Source organism: Heterocephalus glaber, unplaced genomic scaffold (genome assembly GCF_053883595.1).
Source record: "Heterocephalus glaber isolate CG9 unplaced genomic scaffold, H.glaber_assembly_v1.0 deba00001509, whole genome shotgun sequence".
Classification (NCBI taxonomy): domain Eukaryota; kingdom Metazoa; phylum Chordata; class Mammalia; order Rodentia; family Bathyergidae; genus Heterocephalus; species Heterocephalus glaber.
This window is the reverse complement of record NW_028258325.1, coordinates 1,993,428-2,014,934: the sequence shown is the minus strand read 5'-3', so window position 1 is coordinate 2,014,934 and position 21,507 is coordinate 1,993,428. Positions and strand designations below refer to the sequence as shown.

The following is a 21,507-nucleotide window of genomic DNA, read 5'->3' as shown; positions in this document are numbered from 1 at the left end:
GAGAGACAAAGAAGGACACTACATCCTTGTAAAGGGAAGAATCCAAGAGGAAGAGATGACAATCATAGATATCTATGCACCAAACACTAGTGCACTCAACTATATAAAACAAATACTAACGGACATGAAAAGCCATACATGCACTAATACAATTGTAGTGGGGGACCTCAACACCCCACTGTCACCAATAGATAGATCAACTAGACTGAAAACAAGTAATGAAATACTAGAACTCAATCGAACTCTTGAACAAATGAACTTAACAGATGTTTAGAGAGTCTTCCACCCTACAAAATCAGAATACACATTCTTCTCAGCTGCACATGGGTCATTCTCCAAAAGAGACCACATACTTACACACAGAACATGTTTAAGTAAGTGCAAAGGAATTGAAGTTATCCCCTGTATATTATCAGACCATAGTGCGATGAAATTGGAGATCCATAGCAAAAGAAACTCAAAAAATTTCATAAACATGTGGAAATTGAACAACACACTTCTGAATAACCAATGGCTCACAGAGGAAATTAAAGAAGAAATCAGACAGTTCCTTCAATTAAATGACAATACAATATATCGGAATCTATGGGACACAATGAAAGCAGTCTTAAGAGGGAAATTCATAGCAGTGAATACTCATATTAGGAAAACTGAACAAGCCCAATTAAACAACCTGATGCTGAACCTCAAGCTTCTAGAAAGAGAAGAGCAGGACAACCCCAAAGCTCATACAAGGGAGGAAATTATAAAGATCAGAGGAGAAATCAATGCAATGGAGATTAAGAGAATACAAAAAATCGATGAAGCCAAGAGTTGGTTCTTTGAAAGAATCAACAAAATTGACAAACGTTTAGCCAACCTTGTCAGAAAAAGGAAAGAAAAGGCCCAAATCCATGCAATTAGGAATGAAAAGGGTGAAACTACAACAGACCCAGCAGAAATCCAGAGGATCATCAATACCTACTTCCAGAACCTATATGCCAATAAGATGGACAACACAGAAGAAATGGACAGATTCCTAGATACATATGAATTACCAAAGTTGAACGAAGAAGACCTAAAAATTCTGAACAACCCAATATCAACCAATGAAATTGAAAATGTAAGTAAAAACTTATCAACTAAGAAAAGCCCGGGCCCTGATGGCTTCACTGCTGAATTCTACAAGACATTTAGAGAGGAACTGCTGCCACTACTGTTCAAACTCTTCAATGAAATTGAAAGGGAAGCAATACTCCCAAATTCATTCCTGGAAGCAAGCATCACCTTGATCCCCAAAGCAGAGAAAGACCCAACCGAAAAAGAGAACTATAGGCCAATCTCACTAATGAACACAGATGCAAAAATCCTTAATAAGATAATGGCAAACAGAATGCAGAAGATCATCAAGAAGATCATACACTCTTATCAAGTGGGATTCATCCCAGGGATGCAGGGATGGTTCAATATATGAAAATCAATCAATGTAATACACTATATCAATAGAGCCAAGGACAAAAACCATATGATTATCTCCACAGACACAGAAAAAGCATTTGACAAAATCCTACATGCATTTATGATAAAAACCCTACAAAAAATTGGAATAGATGGTCTCTACCTCGAACTGATAGAAGCCATCTATGAAAAACCAACAGCCAATGTCATACTAAATGGTCAAAAACTGAAATCCTTCACACTAAAATCAGGAACAAGACAAGGATGTCCACTATCACCACTCTTGTTCAATATAGTTCTGGAAACATTAGCCACGGCAATTAGATAAGAGAAAGAAATAAAAGGAATAAAGATAAGTAACGAAGAAGTCAAATTGTCATTATCTGCAGATGACATGATACTCTACACAGAAGACCCCAAGAACTCCACCAAAAGTCTTCTAGACTTAATAACCAAATTCAGTCAAGTAGCTGGTTACAAGGTCAACACACAAAAATCAATAGCTTTCCTCTACATGAATGACAGACTCACTGAGAGAGAAATAGGACAAATAATTCCTTTCACAATAGCATCCAAAAAACTGAAATACCTAGGAATCATCCTAACAAAAGAAATCAAAGACCTCTTCTCTGAAAACTATGGCACTCTGAAAAGAGAGATTGAAAATGATATCAGAAAATGGACAGACATCCCCTGCTCCTGGGTAGGAAGGATTAATATAGTGAAAATGGCCATACTTCCAAAACTGCTATATAGATTTAATGCAATTCCAATTGAGATCCCAGCAGCATACTTCATAGACCTCGAGAAAACAATCCAAAAATTCATTTGGAATAAGAAGAGACCCAGAATAGCAAAAGCAATTCTAGGTAACAGAGACATGGCAAGGGGTATCACAATCCCCAACCTGCAACTTTACTACAAAGCTACTGTGATAAAAACAGCATGGTACTGGCAAAGAAACAGGCTTGAGGACCAGTGGAACAGATTAGAAGATGCAGAAACAACTCCAGACACACTCAGCCATCTCATCTTCGACAAAGGAGCCAAACACCCTCACTGGAGGAAAGATAGCCTCTTTAATAAATGGTGCTGGAAAAATTGGGCTTCAATTTGCCAAAGATTAAAACTAGACCTATATCTCTCACCATGCACTAAACTAAAATCAAAATGGATTAAAGATCTAAATATTAAAATAGAAACTCTGAACCAGTTGGAGCAGAGGTTAGGTAAAACCCTTGAAGACATTGATGTAGGAAAAGATTTTATGAACAAAACCTCAGCTGCCCGTGAACTAGCACAAACAATCAACAAGTGGGATCTCTTCTTATTAAAAGGCTTCTGCACAGCAAGAGAAACCACCAGCAGTGTGAAGAGACAACCCACAATGTGGGAAAAAAATCTTCACCTGCTCTTCCTCAGACAAAGGTCTACTATCTCGAATCTATAAAGAACTTAAAAAGATCAGATCTCCCAAATTTAAAGACCCAATCCAAAAATGGGCATCTGAAATGAACAGACATTTCTCAGACAAAGAAGTAGAAATAGCAAATAAATACACGAAAAAATGTTCAACGTCACTGGTCATTCAAGAGATGCAAATGAAAACAACACTGAGATTCCACTTCACTCCAGAAAGAATGGCTGCTATCATGAAATCAACCAATAACAAATGCTGGTGGGGCTGTGGGGAAAGAGGAACCCTGCTCCACTGCTGGTGGGAGTATAGACTGGTGCAAGCACTGTGGAAATCAGTATGGAGATACCTCAAAGAACTAGGACTGGAAGTCCCATTTGACCCAGCTATTCCCCTGCTGGGGATCTTCCCCAAAGAATTAAAAGAATCATACCACAGTGATATATGTGCACCCATGTTCATAGTAGCACAGTTTGTAATAGCTAAAACTTGGAAACAGCCCAAATGCCCATCAACTGGAGAATGGATAAAGAAAATGTGGTTTTTTAATAAAATGGAGTACTACTCAGCCATAAAAAATGAGAAAGTAGAGACATTTATAGCTAAGTGGATGCACATTGAGGCAATACTCTTAAGTGAAATAAATAGGACACACACGTGTAAATACCAAATAGTTTCTCTGGTGTGAGAAACTGAAAGTGTAAATAAGGACTAAATGTATAATAGGTCATGTGAAATAGGAAGAAAAGGGGCAAAGGGGAAGGAAGTGGGAGGGCTAAGGGAAAGGATAGAAGGGAATGGGATTAATATGAGAAAATGGAAAAATAGGAACAAAATCTTTGTAAATAAGGAGGAATGGAGGGGTTGAAGGGAGGGCTGGGCAAGGGTGAAAAATAAGAACCAAGAGAGACTAGGTAAAGGTGCAAATTTCCAATGATGAATGTCATTATATTTTATACCTAAAATGTACCAATGATTAGAATGAATAATCAATAATGTAAAATAGGAAGAAAAGGTCCAAAGGGGTAGGGGTAGTGGGAGGGGCAGGGGAAAGGAAAAAAGGGAAAGGAAAAATGATGAGAAATGGAAAAAATGGAAATAAAGTCTTTGTAAATAGGGAAGGGTGGAGGGCATGAAGGGAGGGCTAGGCATGGGGAAAAAATAAGAACCAAGATGCATTATGTAAAGGTACAATTCCCAATGAGAAATGTAATTGTATTGTATACCTACAATGTACCAATAAAAGAATTTAATACAAAAAAAAAGAGTGCTAATTAAATATAAACATGTTGTTCAATGATCACAATGGCTATAATTATTATATATAAGATTACAAAACAGAAACATTACTTACGATTGTATGGACATAGCCAGAAACATGGGGAAAGGATCTCTATTTTATTTATTTAATTTTTTTGGTACCAGGGATCGAACTCAGGTCCTTGTGCTTGCGCAGCAGGTGCCAAAACCACTGAGCTAAATCCTCAGCCAGGATCTCTATTTTAAACAGATTTCTTAAAGACAACTGGGGGCACAAAGAACATTCTAACCCATTCAGATCAAAAATACAGTTTTTATTTCCTGCAGAAATTCAAAGTTTGATTACCTGAGAGACTGCGCCACTATGTTTTCACATATTGTCAGACAATGATTCACACGGTCTTTCTTGGTGGCTGAGAGTTCCTTCTTTCTACAAATAAAAATAAAAGGAGGAAAAAAGTGAACATGTGTTGAGCTCTCCACTTCATTATTTCTACACTTCATTCTTTCATTCGTCCATTCGGTACTTCTTGACCACTACAAATGGACCGTTACACTCCAAGCTGGGTTGGGGGAGGGTCACGACAGGGAGGCAGAGAGGAGCTTCACCAGGTTCTGCCTAATGACAGTCATCCACAGAAAAATCAGGCCATGTCACAAAAGCATTCCTGTGCGACAACGACTCATCCAAGATCACATAAACAGAATGGAGCAGGGCCAGCAGGGAACTCCTGGCTTTAAATCTAATGTGTACCTTACCAATTCAAGTTCCATTCACATTTTTCCCATGTTAATATTACTGAAACTGGAATACATCTTACAACCAATGGCACGTCATAGTTTAATTATCAGCCTTTGCCTTTCTCAGCAGTACAGAGATGATGGCATGGCTTACAATGGATGGGAGACACCAAACTCAATGAGACCAACAATATGGTATCCGTTCTATATAACAAGCTGCCTCTGTTTCACAAAATCACACTGTCAGCTTACTACAGTCAGCACACCATACAGTCCTCGGTGAGGCGTATGCAGGAAGCTAACCATTTCTATATCCCCAAACAGCCAGAAATAAGCTTCTTACTGAGACTTCTCAGAGCAAAAGGAGATAAACAGCCTGGCCAAGAAATCAGACTAAAGCACTTCCTTCCCGCTTAAACCCATGGCTTCAAAAGTCTTCAAAGTCAGGTAAAGGACTGAAGTATGGTACAAGCTGATCCAAATCAGGGTACTACTAGAAACAATGAAACCAGAAGGTCACTGAGCTTTGGGGGGAATTCTTTTTTTTATTTTTTATTTTTTGGTACTGGGGATTGAACTCAGGACCTTGCAGGCGGTGGCACCACTGAGCTAAATCCCTGGCCCTGCTTTAGAGGGAATTCTAACTCTAAAGAAACTTAAAAACTAACTTACAAACACCTGTGCCTATTTAATTCTAGATATAATTCCAGGCTCCTGAAAGCACATGGAAAGGCACTGGCCACTAAAATTGTACAATTCCACGGCAGGTATACCCGATAGCCACTTCAGAGGTGGCCAGGGAGGAAAACAGCTAAGAAAGATCTCCCCAAGGGTAAGGTCAGGGGCCAAGAAGAGCAGAAAAGGGCTCCCAGCAGAGAAAGGACAGGGCCTGAATGTTCCCGCCAGTAAGGAACCAGCAGTCCTCTCACCAGGGATGTTGGCCACTCAGCTCTTTGCTAAGAGGGGCCTTTACTGACACACAGACTCTATCTCCCCTTCTTAGACGCATGACCCAGTTGGAAGTTCCCTTGCCTCCTTGCAGCTAGCTGCAGACGTGACCAAGCCCACAGATGAAATGGGCACAGGAGTGGCACGTGGAATTCCTGCCTTGCTGCCCTGGGAAGTTCCTCTTTTATCTCCCCCCTCGCAGAACAAATACGCCTCGCTCCCAGCTTTTGATTTTGACAAGAAGACTGCAGGGCAATAGGACGGAAGGATCTTGGGTCCCTAAGTGGCCCTAAGAAGCCCAGGTCCCGAGGACGTCCCATCCTCATGAGGCACTCACTTTGAAGGTGCCATGCCGTAAACAAGCCAAACATCCTCCAGCTGGGGAAAGCTAAACAAAATGCAGCCAGACAATGAAAACTCCTTGGCCACCAAGAGGCAAGGCACAGATGGGGCACAGGACAAACCTCAGCACACGGTGTTTGGGGAAATAAGCTAGGCTCAAAGGCCACACTGGGTGATTCCATCTAGAACATTCTGGAACACCTCTACCAGAACAGAAAAGAGGTCAGTCATTTCCAGGGCCAGGGAACTACCAGAGAGGTATGGGAAACTGCTGCTCTAAATCCTGATTACAGCAGTAGTTACAGGGTGTTAGGCACTGGCCCACACTCACAGAGCTGCACCCTAAAATGAGCATGTCTTACTTTATGTAAATTATACCTATTCTTAAGATCCTATGAGAAGAAAAATGCTCTCTTCTCTAAACTACTGTATTAAAGCCTCGGTTATCCCAGCTTAGGTTTTGCCACATTTAAGACAGCCACGGGGAGAACTAGAGATCACTGGCCCTGCTGAGCATTCTAGGCTGCAAACTAACCACACCTGCCTACTGCCCTGATCTCCAAAGCGAAAATCTGTCATAGCCCTGAATGACTTGAACTCACACGTGCATCACATGGTATCTAAAGGGACTCCTCAGAGGTGGTGATGAAAGGAAGGCTGACAAACAACTCGGTGGACCTTACCATGTAACAACGGCTACAATAGAAATACTCATGATTCGAGGCTTTCGGGAAAGTCAGGATCCCCTCAGAACCTGCAGACTGGAGCCTCTGTCTTCAGGCCCACAAGGTGTGGTTCCCAGCAAGTCCCTCAGCTCTCCAAATCTGACCTTTCCGACTACCACTGAAGGGGCGCAGCAGATTCAACATGGGAACAAGTGTCTTGTTTGTGGTGGGCCACTATGATGGATGTGTTGTGGCTGCCTGAGCAACAGGCCTCGTCTGTCTTCAAGAAAGAGTGCCGAGCTAATGGCTGGGGAAGGAGGCCTCCAAAGGAAGTGGTTCCCCGAGTCCCTCTGGAGTTTTCCAGGCGTGCACTGACCACCTTGTCAAAGTGCCAGTTATCTCTGTGGCTAAAAATGACTCCACCATAAGACTCCAATGTGACTACAGCTCAGGGAGCTGAGAGAGAGAGAGCAGACAGTTTCACACTATCTGCAGGCCTGAGGAAGAACAGGCTGGGCCACCTTCCTACAGTTCATACAAACAGGAGTTTACAAATATGATGTCTCCCTTCACAAGGTCAGATAAACCCAGCATTAACCAATATGGGCCTCACTCTTGAAGCCTGCCCCCCTTGGGTTTATTTCATTAGACTGACTTATCTGACTATTAAAAACAGAACTTCACTCTCTTAACAAAATGACAAGGTGTTCTGTCCTTCTGGTCAGCTCCTTCCTAAGCAAACCCAGTGAAGCCTGTCTCACTCCCCAACAGCCCTTTGGGTAAGCTCTCCCTCTGACACCTCCTGGCCAGGACGTCATAGTCCCCACTCCACAGGTTCCACAATTATAGCGCCCACAAGGTGTGGAAAAGCTAATGCACCCCACAACTGACCCAAAGTTCTTGAACTGACTCACGGAATGAAGCCAGTCTTCTGAAGGTAAATGATGGAAGTTCTTCATTTAAAACTGAGTTCTGCCGGGCATGGTGGGCACACCTGTGATCCCCCAACTGGGGAGGCTGAGGCAGGAGGGCTGCTGCAAGTTCGAGGCCAGCCTGAGCTACACAGTGAGTTCAAGGCCAGCCTGGACTATACTGTGAGACCATGCCTCAAAAGACAAACAAACAAATAAAAACAAAAATAAATAAAACTGAGTTTTTAAAACTGAAAGATAAAAAACCAGAAGCTGTAAAGCTTCACAAAAGAAAACACTGCGGTCAGGAGTGGTGGTGCAATCTGTTATCCCAGCAGCCAGGAGGCTGAGGCAGGAATATCACAAGTTTGACCTCAGCCTAAGCTAAAACACAGAGTTCAAAGACTGCCTGGATTACATAAAAGGAGAGAGGGAGGGAGGGAAGGAAAGAAGGGGCAGGGAGGGAGGGAAAGGAAAAAGACAAGACTGAAGCCATCCCAAATGTCCTTGAACACAAATGCTGCAGACTGGGGGAACCCCTCCCTCTGCAAGACAAGTAGTCCTTGTTTGTTTCTTTGTGCTGGGGATGGAGCCCAGAGCCTTCTCACTGAGTCCATCTCCATTCCTTTTTTTTTTTTTTTAGACAAGGGCTGGCAAGTCACTAAGTTGCCCAGGCTGAGCTCAAATTTGTGATCCTCATGCCTCAGCTTACCACAGTGCTGGAGCCACAGGCACACATCATAATGCTCAGCTCTCTCAGTCTTACTCCCTACCGAGACTCTGCTATAAAAAAGAGGAGACCACCCAGGGTCGCCCATCTATAATCCCAGCTACTCAGAGGCTGAAGCTGAGGGATTGGAAGTTTCAGACCAGCCTGCACAATTTAGTGAAATCTTGCCTCAAAATAAAATCAGAAAGAACTGGAGGTTTAGGGCCAGGGATTTAGCTCAGTAGTTCCAGCACCTGCCTCACAAGCGCAAGGTCCCAAGTTCGATCCCCGGTACCAAAAAAAACAACAAAAAAGAACTGGAGGTATAATTCAGAGGTAAAGCTTTCACCTAGCATTCACCCTGAGTTCAATCTCCGGTATCACAAAGAAAAGAGAGAAGGAGCAGACCTTCTATCACAATCAGCTAAAAAAATCACACATTTTTCAAGGTTCTCTTCTTACTCTATCCTGAATCATTTTCCAGCAATCCAAACCCTTTTGAGGAAAAAATAATAATAAATAAATAAATATATTTACACATAATATACGTGGTAGCTTGGTTAAAGAACTTAATTGTTTTGTGATTTGGGGGAAAATGGCTGCATTTGTGTTTGTGTGGGGAAGGGGGTGAGGGGGTCAGTGGTTATGTTTGTCACCTGATGTGGAGTTTGGGGAAGGAAAATTTTGCCAAATGCTTTTGTTTGCGAACCAAATCGTTTGCAAACAGAAGCATTTCTAAACCAAGGTATTACTATACTTAAATTTGAATCCTTCCCACACTCAATAGTCATTTAATCATAAAATTCTGTAGGCAGATAATCTCCAGTGGTTGTGAGTCTTATGATTCAAAGAATAATTACATACAGTAGTTATTTTGTCTGAGAAGCATAGAAGCAAACCACCTACTTGCTACCAAAGCACTTATTTTGCTCCATTTTTCTTAAATACACCACGTGGATAAACATATATATAATCTAATACATGATACCTTATAACAACTCCACAATTTTTATTAAACTTAAACTTTCCAAAATACCAGTTTAAAGCTGGGCATGCTACACACCTGTAACCCCAGCACTCGGGAGGCTGAGACAGGAGGATCACTGCAAGTTGGAGGACAGCCTGGGGTACACTGTGAGCCCGAGGACAGGCTGGGCTACACAGCAAGGCCCTGTCTCAAAACAAACTCAAAGTTTAAGAAAACCGCAACCATTTCATTCCCTCATGAGATTTAGACTGATGAACTGGTAAGTCGCACTGACTTGTTCCACGTGAAAAGTATGTATGAAAATTGAAGTGAAAAAAGGAAGCATCATGCTCTGAGCAGGAACTGGATCGACAGAGCTAAGAATAGTCCTGGCTCTTCAATCTCTATGGTCTTTTTAACTTCACCCTGGAAATGAGAACAAGCCAGCCTCTTCTTAACTGCAAGGCATGCCATTGGTTAAGTTATCAAAGAACATACAACATATACAACAACGATTTAGTACTCTCATCAAAATTCACAGTCTTGTCCCAGGGGCAGTGGCAGATGCCTGTGATCCCAGCTACTGAGGAGGCTGAGGCAGGAGGATCACAAGGAGGACTGTCTCAAAAGGAAAAAAAAAAAAAAAAAAAAAAAAAAAACAGCACTTGCCTGGCAGGCACAAGGCTCTCAATTCAATTCCCAGTACCAAAATTAAATTAAATTTAAAAAAATTTTTAAAAGGGGCCGGGGATTTAGCTCAGTGTTCTGCCACCTGCCTTGGAAGCACAAGGTCCCGAGTGATCCCCGGTACCAAAAAAAAAAAATTTTTTTTAATTAAAAAAAACCCACCTAGGTTGATCCCCAGTACCAAAAATAAAAAAAAAAACCACTTAGGGATATACCTTAGAGGTAGAACATTTGCCTAGCATGTGCAAGGCCCTGGTTTCAATCCCCAATACTGCAAAATACAAAGAATAAATTCAGTCTTTTAAGCAGCCACATCCTCTGTCTTCTGAATGTGACACCATCTTCCATGGAGTAGAGACAAAAGCCATCTATGGAATACAGTGAAAAATCTTCCATGCTGTATTAAAATTTCTTAAAATCCAAAGACAGACTGAAGCATGCTAATTATGTACAATGAGAGCATCTTAGTAAAAGAGGTCCTCCTCCTTATGAAAACTAATTATACCAAGAAGTCCACTTAAAGTGAGTTCACTTAAAAACAAGGACTGCTTGCTGGGGATTTAGCTCAGTGGTGCTGCCACCTGCCTCCCAAGCACAAGGTCCTGAGGTCGATCCCTGGTACCAAAAAAACAAACAAAACAAAACAAAAAAAACCAGGGACTGGTTTTGGAAGGCAGTAGTGGACAAACGCAGTACTCACATTTACACATGACTCATTTGTTACCACGTTCCCGCCAGCTTGAACTACCAGTGGTACTCAGGCGGCTTGTGCCACATGGTGGGACTGTCCTGTGCCACCCAATGGGGCAGTCACACATGAGCCACCAGAGGTCACATTCATGACCTCAGGCAAATGAAAAATTAATCAAACAAAATATACACAAAACACTAACCATAACAGAAAAATGATCAACACTAGGAACTGTTTCTAAAAAACACCATTTTGTGAGACAAGCCAGAGTGGAAACAGATATGTTCATAGCAGTATGGAATAATCGAAACTTAACAGTCTAAGCAGGCAACTGGAAATTAGGAAAATAATTATCCCATAATTCACACAAGTGCTCAGTAATCCAGCACTCAACCCTGACACCCAAGAGAGGAGGAAGCTGACTACTGCTCCAGCTGGCAGCAGATCTTGGCGTCATCCACGTGGTACTGGTTTTGGGTGCTTGCAGGATGCAAGAGTTGTTGGGTCAGGAAGGCTTCCACACAGATTTCAGAAGATCTGGGAGGCCAGGCAGGGTACCCCTGAGAGGGCAGTTTGTGAATCTCTGAGTGTGGAGCCAAAGGCGCAATGGAGGGTCCACAAGGTTGGAGAAGGCAGAAACGTGGATCATCTGAGGAAAGCTGCAAGGAGTGAGCAAAGCCAGCCCAAGAGAAAAGCTATGGAAGCTACAACCATGTGCAGTGCCATAGGGGTGGAGCCACCCAAGCACTTTGAAGTTCACATCTTGCCACATATTGCTTTGGATGCTGGACACGGAACTACAGGACTTAATGTTTGCCCTGCTAGATTTTGGACTTGTTTTGGTCTCATTCTTTTCTATCCCTCTATTTGTACCTTTTGGAATAGTAACGTTTATCTTGTCCCACTGTATGTTGGAAGTGTTTGACTTTCTTTTCATTTGTACAGGGGCTTGCAGCTAAGAGTCTGCATTAAATCTCAGAGACTTTGGACTTTGACTTTTCGACAATGCTCAAGCTGTTATGACTCTGGCAACTCTTAAAGACGGACTAAGTGTCTTTTGTATAAAGAGATGCACATGAGTCTTTTGGGGAACAGGGGAGGAATGATACGGCTTATATCTAGATGTCCCCCCAAACCATATGCAGTCGTAGGTGGAACTTTCTGGAGGTGGCTGAATCTCAAGTGTGTGATGCTGGGATTAAGGATGTAATACTGGGATTGATTCATGGTGCCTTGAGAGAGTGTAGCCTGGGTAGACTATGAGGGACAGAAAGGGTGCTGTTGCTGCTGCTCTGGTACTTGGCTGCCTTCTGCCTCCCATGAACTATTTCTCCTTTGTGTGGCCCCTCTGCCATGTGCTAGCCTTGGAGCCAGGTGATTATGGACTGAAACCTCTACAAACTGTGAGCTACAATAAATCCTTCCTCCTTTAACTTTAGATGTTGGGTATTTTGTCTCAGCAAGGAGAAAATGACTAAGACAACCACTCTGCATGTACATTTTATAATAAGGGAAAACAAGTTTCTAAAGCATGAAACCAGTAAGTAAAAAATTGTAGAGAAAATATCCTGGAAAACAAAAGTGGGAAGTATAAAAAGTGCTTTATGCATAACAAAACACAAGTTATACCAAGGATTCATTCAATGACTACATCCCGAGAATGTAGTAGGGGCTAGATACTTTGGATTCAGCAAGCTCTAGTGGTAGGAGTCAGACATGTCAGGGACAGAAAGTGACATGTCATCTGATCAGTCCTCCCAAGAACCTCAGGCTATATGCTGCAGAGCTATTATCCCCATTTTATGTATGAAAAGACTAGGGCTCAGAGAAAGGTTTGTTCAACAGAGCTGAAAATCAAATCCAGAGCTGTAAAAATGAAGGGAAGACAACAAGTATGCAAATATACCTACCAAAGTTTTATTTTAAAATATAAGTGCTGTTTGATTAGGGAACCAGGCATAGGATTTTCCCACTCCATACTCTTTAGCATAGAAAAGGGGCCACTAAAATAACATCTTTCCTGCTAGTGAGTTAGCTGGATATAAGAACAGTTACTAGAAGATGCAATTCAAAAACCAATCTGTCCATAAACATGTACAATTACTACCTGCCAATTAAAAATTAAAAATATAACCAAAAAAATCTATCATAGTAAGTGAAAAAAAGGTCAGTCAAGACAGCCCAATGCTGGACAACTGCGTCCACATGCAATGTCCAGAAGGGGCAGATTCACAGACAGAAACAGACTGCTAGCTCCAGGGCTTGAGAGAGGGAGAACAGGCAAGGGGTTTCTCTGTGGGGTGACGAAATGTTCTGGAGTTGACCACAGTGAACAACCTTGGGAATATGCTAAAAACCTGTGAAAAGGTGAGCATTTCCACCACAAGGACTCCATCCTTTTATATAATAATCACACTCTCTTCCTCCCCTCTCCTTTCCACAACCCAATGCCACTACCCTGGCCCTAAACTGTGGCAAACACCAATCTATTCTGCATTCCTAAAACTGTGTCATTTAAAAAATATTATATAAATAGGGGCTGGGGATGGATGTAGCTCAGTGGTAGAACACTTGGCTAGCATATGCGAGGCCCTGGGTTTGATACCTAGGACTGCAAATAAATACATGAATTGATTAATTACATAAATCAAATTATGCAGTGTGGGAGCTTTTGGGGCTGCCCCTTTTCAACAGCATAATTTCCTTTAGATTCATCCAAGCGCCTGCAGGTATCAGTAGTTGGAATTTCCTTTTATTGCTGAGTAGCTTAACTCTTCCCCTGTTGAAAGGCATCTAAGCTGATTCCAGTTTTTAGAAATTATGACTAAAGCTACTTTGAATATTTGTGTAGAGGTTTTTATGTGACCCTAAATCTTCATTTCTCCAGGATTAACATCCAGGAGAGCAACTGCTGAGTGTAGAGTAATTACACATTTGGTTTTCTAAGCTACTGCCCCTGTTTCCCCAAGTGGCTGTACCATTTTATATTCACCCGCAGAGATTAATGACGTGATCCAGCTCTATGCATCATCACAAGCATGTGCTGTTGTCAAAGTGATCCTTTAAAAACATAAATCATGCTGGGGATTTAGCTCAGTGGTGCCGCCACCTGCCTTGCAAGCACAAGGTCCTGAGTTCGATCCCCAGTACAAAAAAACAAAACAAAAAACATAAATCACTTGTTTTTCCACACAATCTTTACTGGTGCAGAAGACCCTACATGGTCAACTTCATCTCTAGCTTCCCTTTCTAACCTTGTCTCCTACTTCTGCCTTTCATTTTGCTCCAGCCACTGGCCCCTCCATAGCCCTGGCAGACAGGAAGCATTCCTACCTTCTGTCCCTCTACCTGGACCTCTCTTCCTCCACAGAGCCATGTGACTTGTCTCTCCCTCAGGCGAGTGCCACCTTCCCACTGCAGCTCTCTTTAACACCCTCGAGAAAACTGTGCAGCACTTCTGTCATTCTGCCGTTTTGCTCCAAGTGTTTCTCAGCACCAGTCTTGCTCACAGCTAGCCCAGAACAGTTCCTGGGTGACAGAGATCCTTCCAAGCCACCTAGTTCAGATCCCACTCAGTTCCCTATCACCACAGCTGGGAGCTCTCTAAATGCCCACCTCAGCTCACCTGCTGCAATTACAAGCTACTTCCCAGCTACACAAGTGCTCCATGGCCTGAGGACAAATTCAATATAAGGTCTGAGCTACACCAGAACAGATGTAGGTACCACACTCTTCCCTCCCAAACGTGAATAGCATTCTTAGCAACAACAAAGGTAAGGCCTGAGCACTGCATAGAGATCACTTGCAGAACTTGCTACAACGCAGGCTGATTTGGCAGTCTAAGGCTGCACAGAAACACTGGGTGCATTAAAAGCGCCAGGACACATCAAACTGCTCGCCCTGAGAATACAGTGAATAGAGGATCCCAAACCCCAACCAGCACAACACCAAGCAGTACCTTTCAAAGTATTTTCTTTTTCCTTCTTGTAGTCTGAATAAGACTGAATAGATTGAGGGTGAACTCAAGGTAGTTTACAAAGCAGTTGGCTCACTTGGAGGGGCTGGAGGAGTCAGGCCTTTGCCGTACATCTCCACAAGTCATCTTTCCAAACATTCTAATATTATGTAGCAATTAATAAGAATTGTATGTTCTGCTAAGGAATGATGTCTATAACATTGTTAAGTGAAAATACAAATACAGTAGTGTGACTCCCTCATGGAAGAAAAGGCCACACTTGAGTGCTTGTCTGGGAAGAAGACACAAAAATAACTGCTATCTTAGGAAGCGAGCCTAGGAGGTCAGAGTAGAAGAAAGGCTGTCTTCCTCTTCTGTGGTACCTGGAGATGTTTTTATGATGTATAACTTTTACAAGTTTTTAAACTCGTAATACAAAGCAACCAAAAAAGAAGCACTTCCCCCAAAGCAGTCCTGGCATGATGGGCATGGTGAGAAGTAACTAAAATTTTTGTGTGTTTATTTATTTTTTGTTTTGTTTTGTTTTTCAATCCCAGGTATCAAACTCAGGACCTTGCACTTGGGAGGCAGGCACAGAGCCACTAAGCTAAATCCCTGGCCTCAAGACTAAAATTTTTAGAAGAAAACATAGGAGTAAATATGACATTTTAATTTAGGGGTGTGCAAACTACAGCCTGCCTGTTTTGTTTTTTTTTGGAACCGGGGATCGAACTCGGGATCTTGCGCTTGCAAGGCAAGTGGCGGAACCACTGAGCTAAATACCCGGCTAGCCTGCCTGTTTTTAACCGGTCCATAAGAAATGTTTTTACAGTTTTAAGTAGTTGTCCAAAAAAAATGAAGAATAATGTTTCATGATGTGACTGTCAAATGAAATTCAAATTTTATCATTATTAATAAAAATTTATTGGCACATTCACTTACATATCATTATAGCTGCTTTCAAAGTACAATGGTAGAGCTGAAAGGCTGTGACCAAGACATTGTCCACAAGGCCTGAAATAGTTATTATGTGACTATTTACATAAAAAGACGACCAATGTTCCCAGGATGGAAAACTTCACGTTGTTAAAATGACAATGCTCAAACTGACCTACAGATTCAATGCAATCCCAATCAGAATCCCAGCTGGCTTCTTTGTCGAAACTAACAAACGGATCCTACAATTCACGTGGAAATGCAAGGGACCCAGAACAGCTAAAACAATCTTTAAAAAGAAAGTTGGACGACTCTCCTTTCACAAACTGAAACTGTGATACAAACTTCAGTAATCAAGACTGTACAGTACTGGCACAAGATAGACATAGATCAATGGAATCAAATGGGAAGTCCAGAAATAAATCTATACTATATGTTCATGGGCAATTAACTTTCAACAAGGGTCCCAACACAAATGAATAGGGACTATGGGATAATACACATGAGAATGAAAACCATGTACAAAACCTTACCATGTACAAAAATTAACTCAAAATGGAGCAGACCTAATTACAAGAGCTTAATCTCTGCAATTTTTAGAAGAAAACGTAGGAGTAAACCTGTGACTTTAGATTAGGCAGTGGTTTCCCAGGTAAGACATGGAATGCACAGCACCCAGACAAAACCGAGAAGCTGGCCTTTTCAAAATTTAAAACTTTGTGCTTCAAAGGACACTTTCAAGAAAGTAAAACACAAGCCACAGAAAGGGAGAAAAGTTTTACAAATCAAATGCCTGATAAGGGCCTAGTATCCAGAAATCATAAAGAATAGATACAAATCAATAAGAAAAATACAAATAACTTAAAAAAGAAGAAGATAAGAAAAGGAATGAGGACAAGAGCTTGCAACCCAAGTATAAGAGCTGGAGCTTGAGGGCCAGGGATTTAGCTCAGTGGTTCCACCACCTGCCTCAAAAGCACAAGCTCCCGAGTTCAATCCCGGTGAATGAAAGAAAAGAAAGAAAGAGCAAGAGCAAGAGCTTGGGTCCGTGATTTTATCGCTGAACTCTTTCAAACAGACTTATTTTTGTCTAACAATAAACTATTACCTGTGACCTGGTTAAGCTCCTGCAGCAGGGTTTCTGTTATTTGCAGCTGAAAGCAATTGTAACTGACGGAACACCAACTATGGCTGCATTACATTATGCTTAGCAGAGATCAAGTCCTGTTGGTTCCACCTCCAAAATCCAGTCACTTCCCACCTTGCCCACTGCCCACATCCTAATAACATGCATCATCCTTTTTTCCAGCCAACTTCCTGCTCCACCTGTGCTCCCCTCTACTCCATTGTCAGCCAAAGTTCATTTTAAAATGGAATTCAGACCAGGCCACTCCTCTAATCTAACCCTCCAATGACTTCTCACTCAAAAAAAAACAAACAAAAAAGGCCCAAGCTTATTCTACCTACAAAGAATGATCTGGTATGGTACTCCCTCTACCTCGCTGACCTCACCTTCTTTTTTATTTCCCCTTCACTCAACTAACAGCAAAAATAACCTCCTTGCTATTCCTCCAACAGACAGGCTTTAGACAGGCTTCCCTACGGGGTGTACAGAACTCTTCCTCCATCCACACTCATGCTACAACCCTGCCTCTCTTCATGTCTTTCCTCAAAGCCATCATCTCAGTGGCCACTCCCTGAACAACCTCTCTAAAACATCAACACTATTAGTAGCCCTGACATTTCCTAGTCCCCTCCCCTGCTTTGCTGTTCCTTTTCATTTATTATTAATGTACTATACACTTTACTTATCTATCTTGCTTACTGTCTGTGCCCCTCCCTAGAATGAAAGCTTCATGAAGGCACAGTTTGTTCACTAAGCCCTGCATGTAGAACAGTGCCCAGCACACAGGAGATGGTCAGTAAATATTTACTGATGAATGAACAACTACAGCCGGGGAAAATCTAGGCGGGAATGTGAAGAACAAGAAAGTGTCAAAGGCAAATGTCAGTGGCCTCATAATGACTTTTAGGCTCCTAAAAACACACCGGGCTTGCTGACACTTGTAGTCAGCCCCACCCAGAAATCCTACACACTGAACAGAGAGCAGGCAGACCCTTCAGTGGAAGTCCATGCTTGCTGTGACACTAGTTCCATACAAGAGAACAAGAGCCACAGAAACTGAACAGATACTTTCTGAACTGATGTGACCAGTTTGCTTTGGGAAGAGGACCTTTCAGCTGAAGCATGTGAACAGATATGCAAGATCTGATCTTATGAACAGTAAGCTTATTACTTCAGATTAATGAATACCTGCTTTTTCAACAGCAAAGTACATAGAAATATGATATATATGCATTTTACTTAAAATAAAATTAAGCCTAATGTAACTGATTTCAAAGCATGCTAAGAACTTTAAAAGTTATTAAACTACTTTTGTTTTTATTTTATTTTATTTTTTTGGTACCAGGGATTGAACTCGGGTCCTTGCACTTGCGCAGCAGGCAGTGAAACCACTGAGCTAAATCCCCGGCCCTACTTTTGTTTTTAAATAATTTAAAACCTATCTTAATATATGCACAGATTTTGTGTGGAAAGATCCATGAGGATCTTTTAGCATGAGGGAGTACAGCAGCACTTGCTCCTGAGGACAGTAAGGTACTCAGGAGGAAGCTGTGAGTAGGAGCCATTTCCATTGTTACATTTACCTAATTTAGGAATCACATCATGTCGATGTATTACTTATGCAAAAATAAGAGTAAACTTGTGTTTGAAGCAGCCTACAGCAGTAAGATATTCCTTCCCACCAACAGCCCCACTTACGAGTTTAAACAAGATATAGGCAATGTGTAAACTTCCACATCTCCTATGTACTACCTACAGAGGCACTCCAGTAAGAGTCAGAATGATTAGTTGTGCAGAGATATGTCAAAGTGCTTTCCAAAAATTCTAAGTATGCAAACAGGTTTTTTGCTTTTTAAGAGAAAAGTTTTTTAGATTTATTCTATTAGATAAGCCAGCATTACCCCCCAAATCCTCAGTTTCTTATTAAATTCTCAGGGTACGGCAAGAACCCTATAAGAAACATAAAGAATTTGAATTACTAAGACTGGATGGGTCTTAACAAAGCGAGATTTAAGGAGCTGCTTCCTGAAAACGCTCCTTATTAACTGGCACCTTGTACAAACACAGATCAGAAATAAAGTGCACAGAAATGAGAAAAACATTTGACAGCAGGGCACTGGCTGAACACTCAGCACACAAAGACTTCCAAGGCAAGTCCTGGGGTTCTGTTCGATGTTAGTCCACAAGGTCTAGTTTTCTGTTTCAAAAGCTCCCCAAGCACAAGCAGCAGAGACCCCTGGCTTCCAAAGAGTGACAGGATGTCAGCTGTGACCCAAACAGAAACTCTTTTACTGGAGTTTATGTGGACACCTGAGATGCCCACGGAGTCGGCTGATGCCCCAGGTTATGCCAAGCCCCACGGCAACGTTGGTGACACGCACACCTCATTCATTCACTCCACCAGTCAACTACCCCCTCCCCAATTGGTCCTTTTTATTTCCAACAGAAAGCAGGCAATAAACTTCATCAGTCAACTCTTCCTAACGTTTAAGTCAACCATACTAGCAATCACCATCTAAACAGCTCACCAATCCTTGGCAACCACATCTCCACCAAGGACCACGCTCCAACCCAGCCTGAATAAACGGGTCTCTCAAAAGATGCTTAAAACCCTGCTACTACCCTGCGATTAGGAACTAAACGGGAGCCGAGGCGTGCAGCAAGCGCCGCGTGTCGCCGGCTGCGAAGGTGCCCCTCCGAGGAGGCACCTCCGCCGCGCGCGCTCGCTCCCTCTGCGGCTCACGGCGTCCTAGGCATGATGTCATCGCACCCCAGCACCCGGTGGCCGCTCCCAGGGTGCCCCGCGCCCCTTCCCTTGGCTCTCGAACCCCCAAGTTCGCCGCACCACAGGACCGCGCACCCCGCCCCAGCCGCTAGCGGATATACAGACAAGTTCGCTCCCAACTCTGTGCACGCGGGGAGGGCGCGACACCCGGGGCTCGGCGACCCGAGACGGCCTAGCGGAGGAGCAGAGACCAGGTGAGGGGCCGGCAGGGCGGGACGGGGGCAGGGAGGGCAAGTGACCCACAGGCTGGGAATGGGGAGCGCGGCCGCCGGGGACTCACGGTCGGGGCAGCGGCTCCTCGGGCCCTGACGGGCCAGGCGGCGGCGGAGGCGGGGGCGGCGGCGCCTGAGGCGGCGGCTGAGGGGGCTGCGGCGGCGGCGCCTGCTGCTGCTGGAAGGACTTGAGGGACTCAAAGGCCTTCATCAGCTTTTCTAAGGTCGCCATGGCGGGGCAACGCCCGGAGGGGCAACCCCCGGAGGCCTAGGGCCGGCTCACGCCACGCGACGCCGCTCAGCAGAGGAGCAATGAATGGGGCGCGGGGCCGCGAGCAGAAGCGGAACCTAGGACGCCGGCCATCTTGGGCCCGTCCCGGCAGCCCCCGCGGCCCCCTACGTCCCGCGACAGGGCGCCGCTGGAGGCGGGGCCAGGCCAGCGAGACTGACAGCCGAGGTGGCGGCCTCCTCCAATGACCCGGCGTGGCGCCGGCCCGCTCCCGCCCCCGCACGTTCCCCTCTTAGAGCCACTGCCCCGCGGAGACCGCAAGCCCCACCCTAGCGAAGGCGCGGGGTTAGATGGGAGAGGGGCGGGGCGAGACGAGGAAGGGGCGGGGAGAGGCGGTGGAGACGCGGGGGCGGGGCGATGACGCAAAGGCGCGGACCGGGCGGGGAAGGGGCGGGGAAGGGGCGACTCTTCTGGAAGCGGAGCCGGGCTGCCACCGGGACTTGCGCACTGAGCGGGGTCTCATCTCGACAGCCCTTGGGGCGCGTGCTGAGGAGGTCTGTGATTCTGAGAGGACACGAGAATCTGCCTGGCCCTTCGGGGCTGCAGCCTGGTGTGAGCAGCGGGCCTGGCACCCGCAGGGTCTGCTTCTGCACCTGTAGAGCGGGGAAGGTCCCGGGCGGGCACCGGTGGGCAGTGGCTACCCCCCACGGAGGGGCTGGGTGACTGCAGCTTCAACAGCAGAGGCCTCCACATCCACAAAGGGAGGACCCCTGGCCTGGGCCTTCGGGGGAGAGCATCGCTGCCTCGGCCTTCGGCGGCCCTGGTCTCCAGACTCCCCTCCTCCTAATGGGGAGGTCAATGAGCAGGCAGAGGGGCACAGGATGGGGCACCTTGGGCAGCTCTGGCATCTTGTCGGAGAAAGGGTTACAAGTGAAATGTGTGTGTGCTGAGTGACCTTGGCCTGCGCGCCCTTCTGCAGGGAGGCCTCTCCTGAGAGAGGGTGCATAGACTTAACTGTGAACACACCAAGCTGACCCTGTCCTCCACCACGCAGGTCTGTCGGCACCGAGTCACTTTTGTCTGAACACAGTACCTAAGGGACAGAGCGTGCTGTGGCGTTTTCTCCCGCCTGCCAAAGGCTCCGGCTCAGGCAACGTCTTACATCTTTGATGCTGATGAAAGGCGCCTGCCTCCTTGTGTGGTAATACATCGTTTGACGATGCTCGTATCTGCTGTACTTTATAATAAACTTACTTTCAACTTTTTTAAATCATTGTGTGGCTCTTCTGTTCGTGCAGATCCAAATCTCATATTTCTGTGGCCACAACCTGTATGTGGCTCCTTGCTGTTACAAATTGGCATCACAAACAGGATTCCCCCAAGGCAGAATGCCACTTTTTAAGAAATCTGATGTTGAGCTGGGGATTTAGCTCAGTGGTTCCGGCGCCTGTCTCGAAAATACAAGGTTCATAGTTCGATCTCTGGTACC

At 44.2% G+C, this 21,507-nt stretch overlaps 1 protein-coding gene and 1 long non-coding RNA gene across 5 annotated transcripts in view; one reads left to right on the top strand and one right to left on the bottom strand.

Annotated features, from left to right (window-relative positions):
* Htt (huntingtin) overlaps positions 1 to 20,195 on the bottom strand; it is a 126,513-nt gene extending 106,318 nt beyond the window's left edge. For all 4 annotated transcript variants that reach the window (XM_021260365.2, XM_004847368.4, XM_021260368.2 and 1 more), the window contains exons 1-2: positions 19,858 to 20,195; positions 4,461 to 4,544 (exon numbers count right to left, since the gene is read on the bottom strand). In XM_021260365.2, the coding sequence (XP_021116024.2) occupies positions 4,461 to 4,544; positions 19,858 to 20,021 (248 nt within the window). In that variant the 5' untranslated portion in view covers positions 20,022 to 20,195. The remainder of the gene's footprint in view (positions 1 to 4,460; positions 4,545 to 19,857) is intronic.
* Positions 20,196 to 20,426: 231 nt separating this feature from the next.
* On the top strand, positions 20,427 to 21,288 carry LOC106009595 (uncharacterized). The gene is made up of 2 exons (XR_001183647.3): positions 20,427 to 20,572; positions 21,073 to 21,288. It is a non-coding gene; the product is annotated as an uncharacterized LOC106009595 (long non-coding RNA).
* The last annotated feature ends 219 nt before the right edge of the window (positions 21,289 to 21,507 follow it).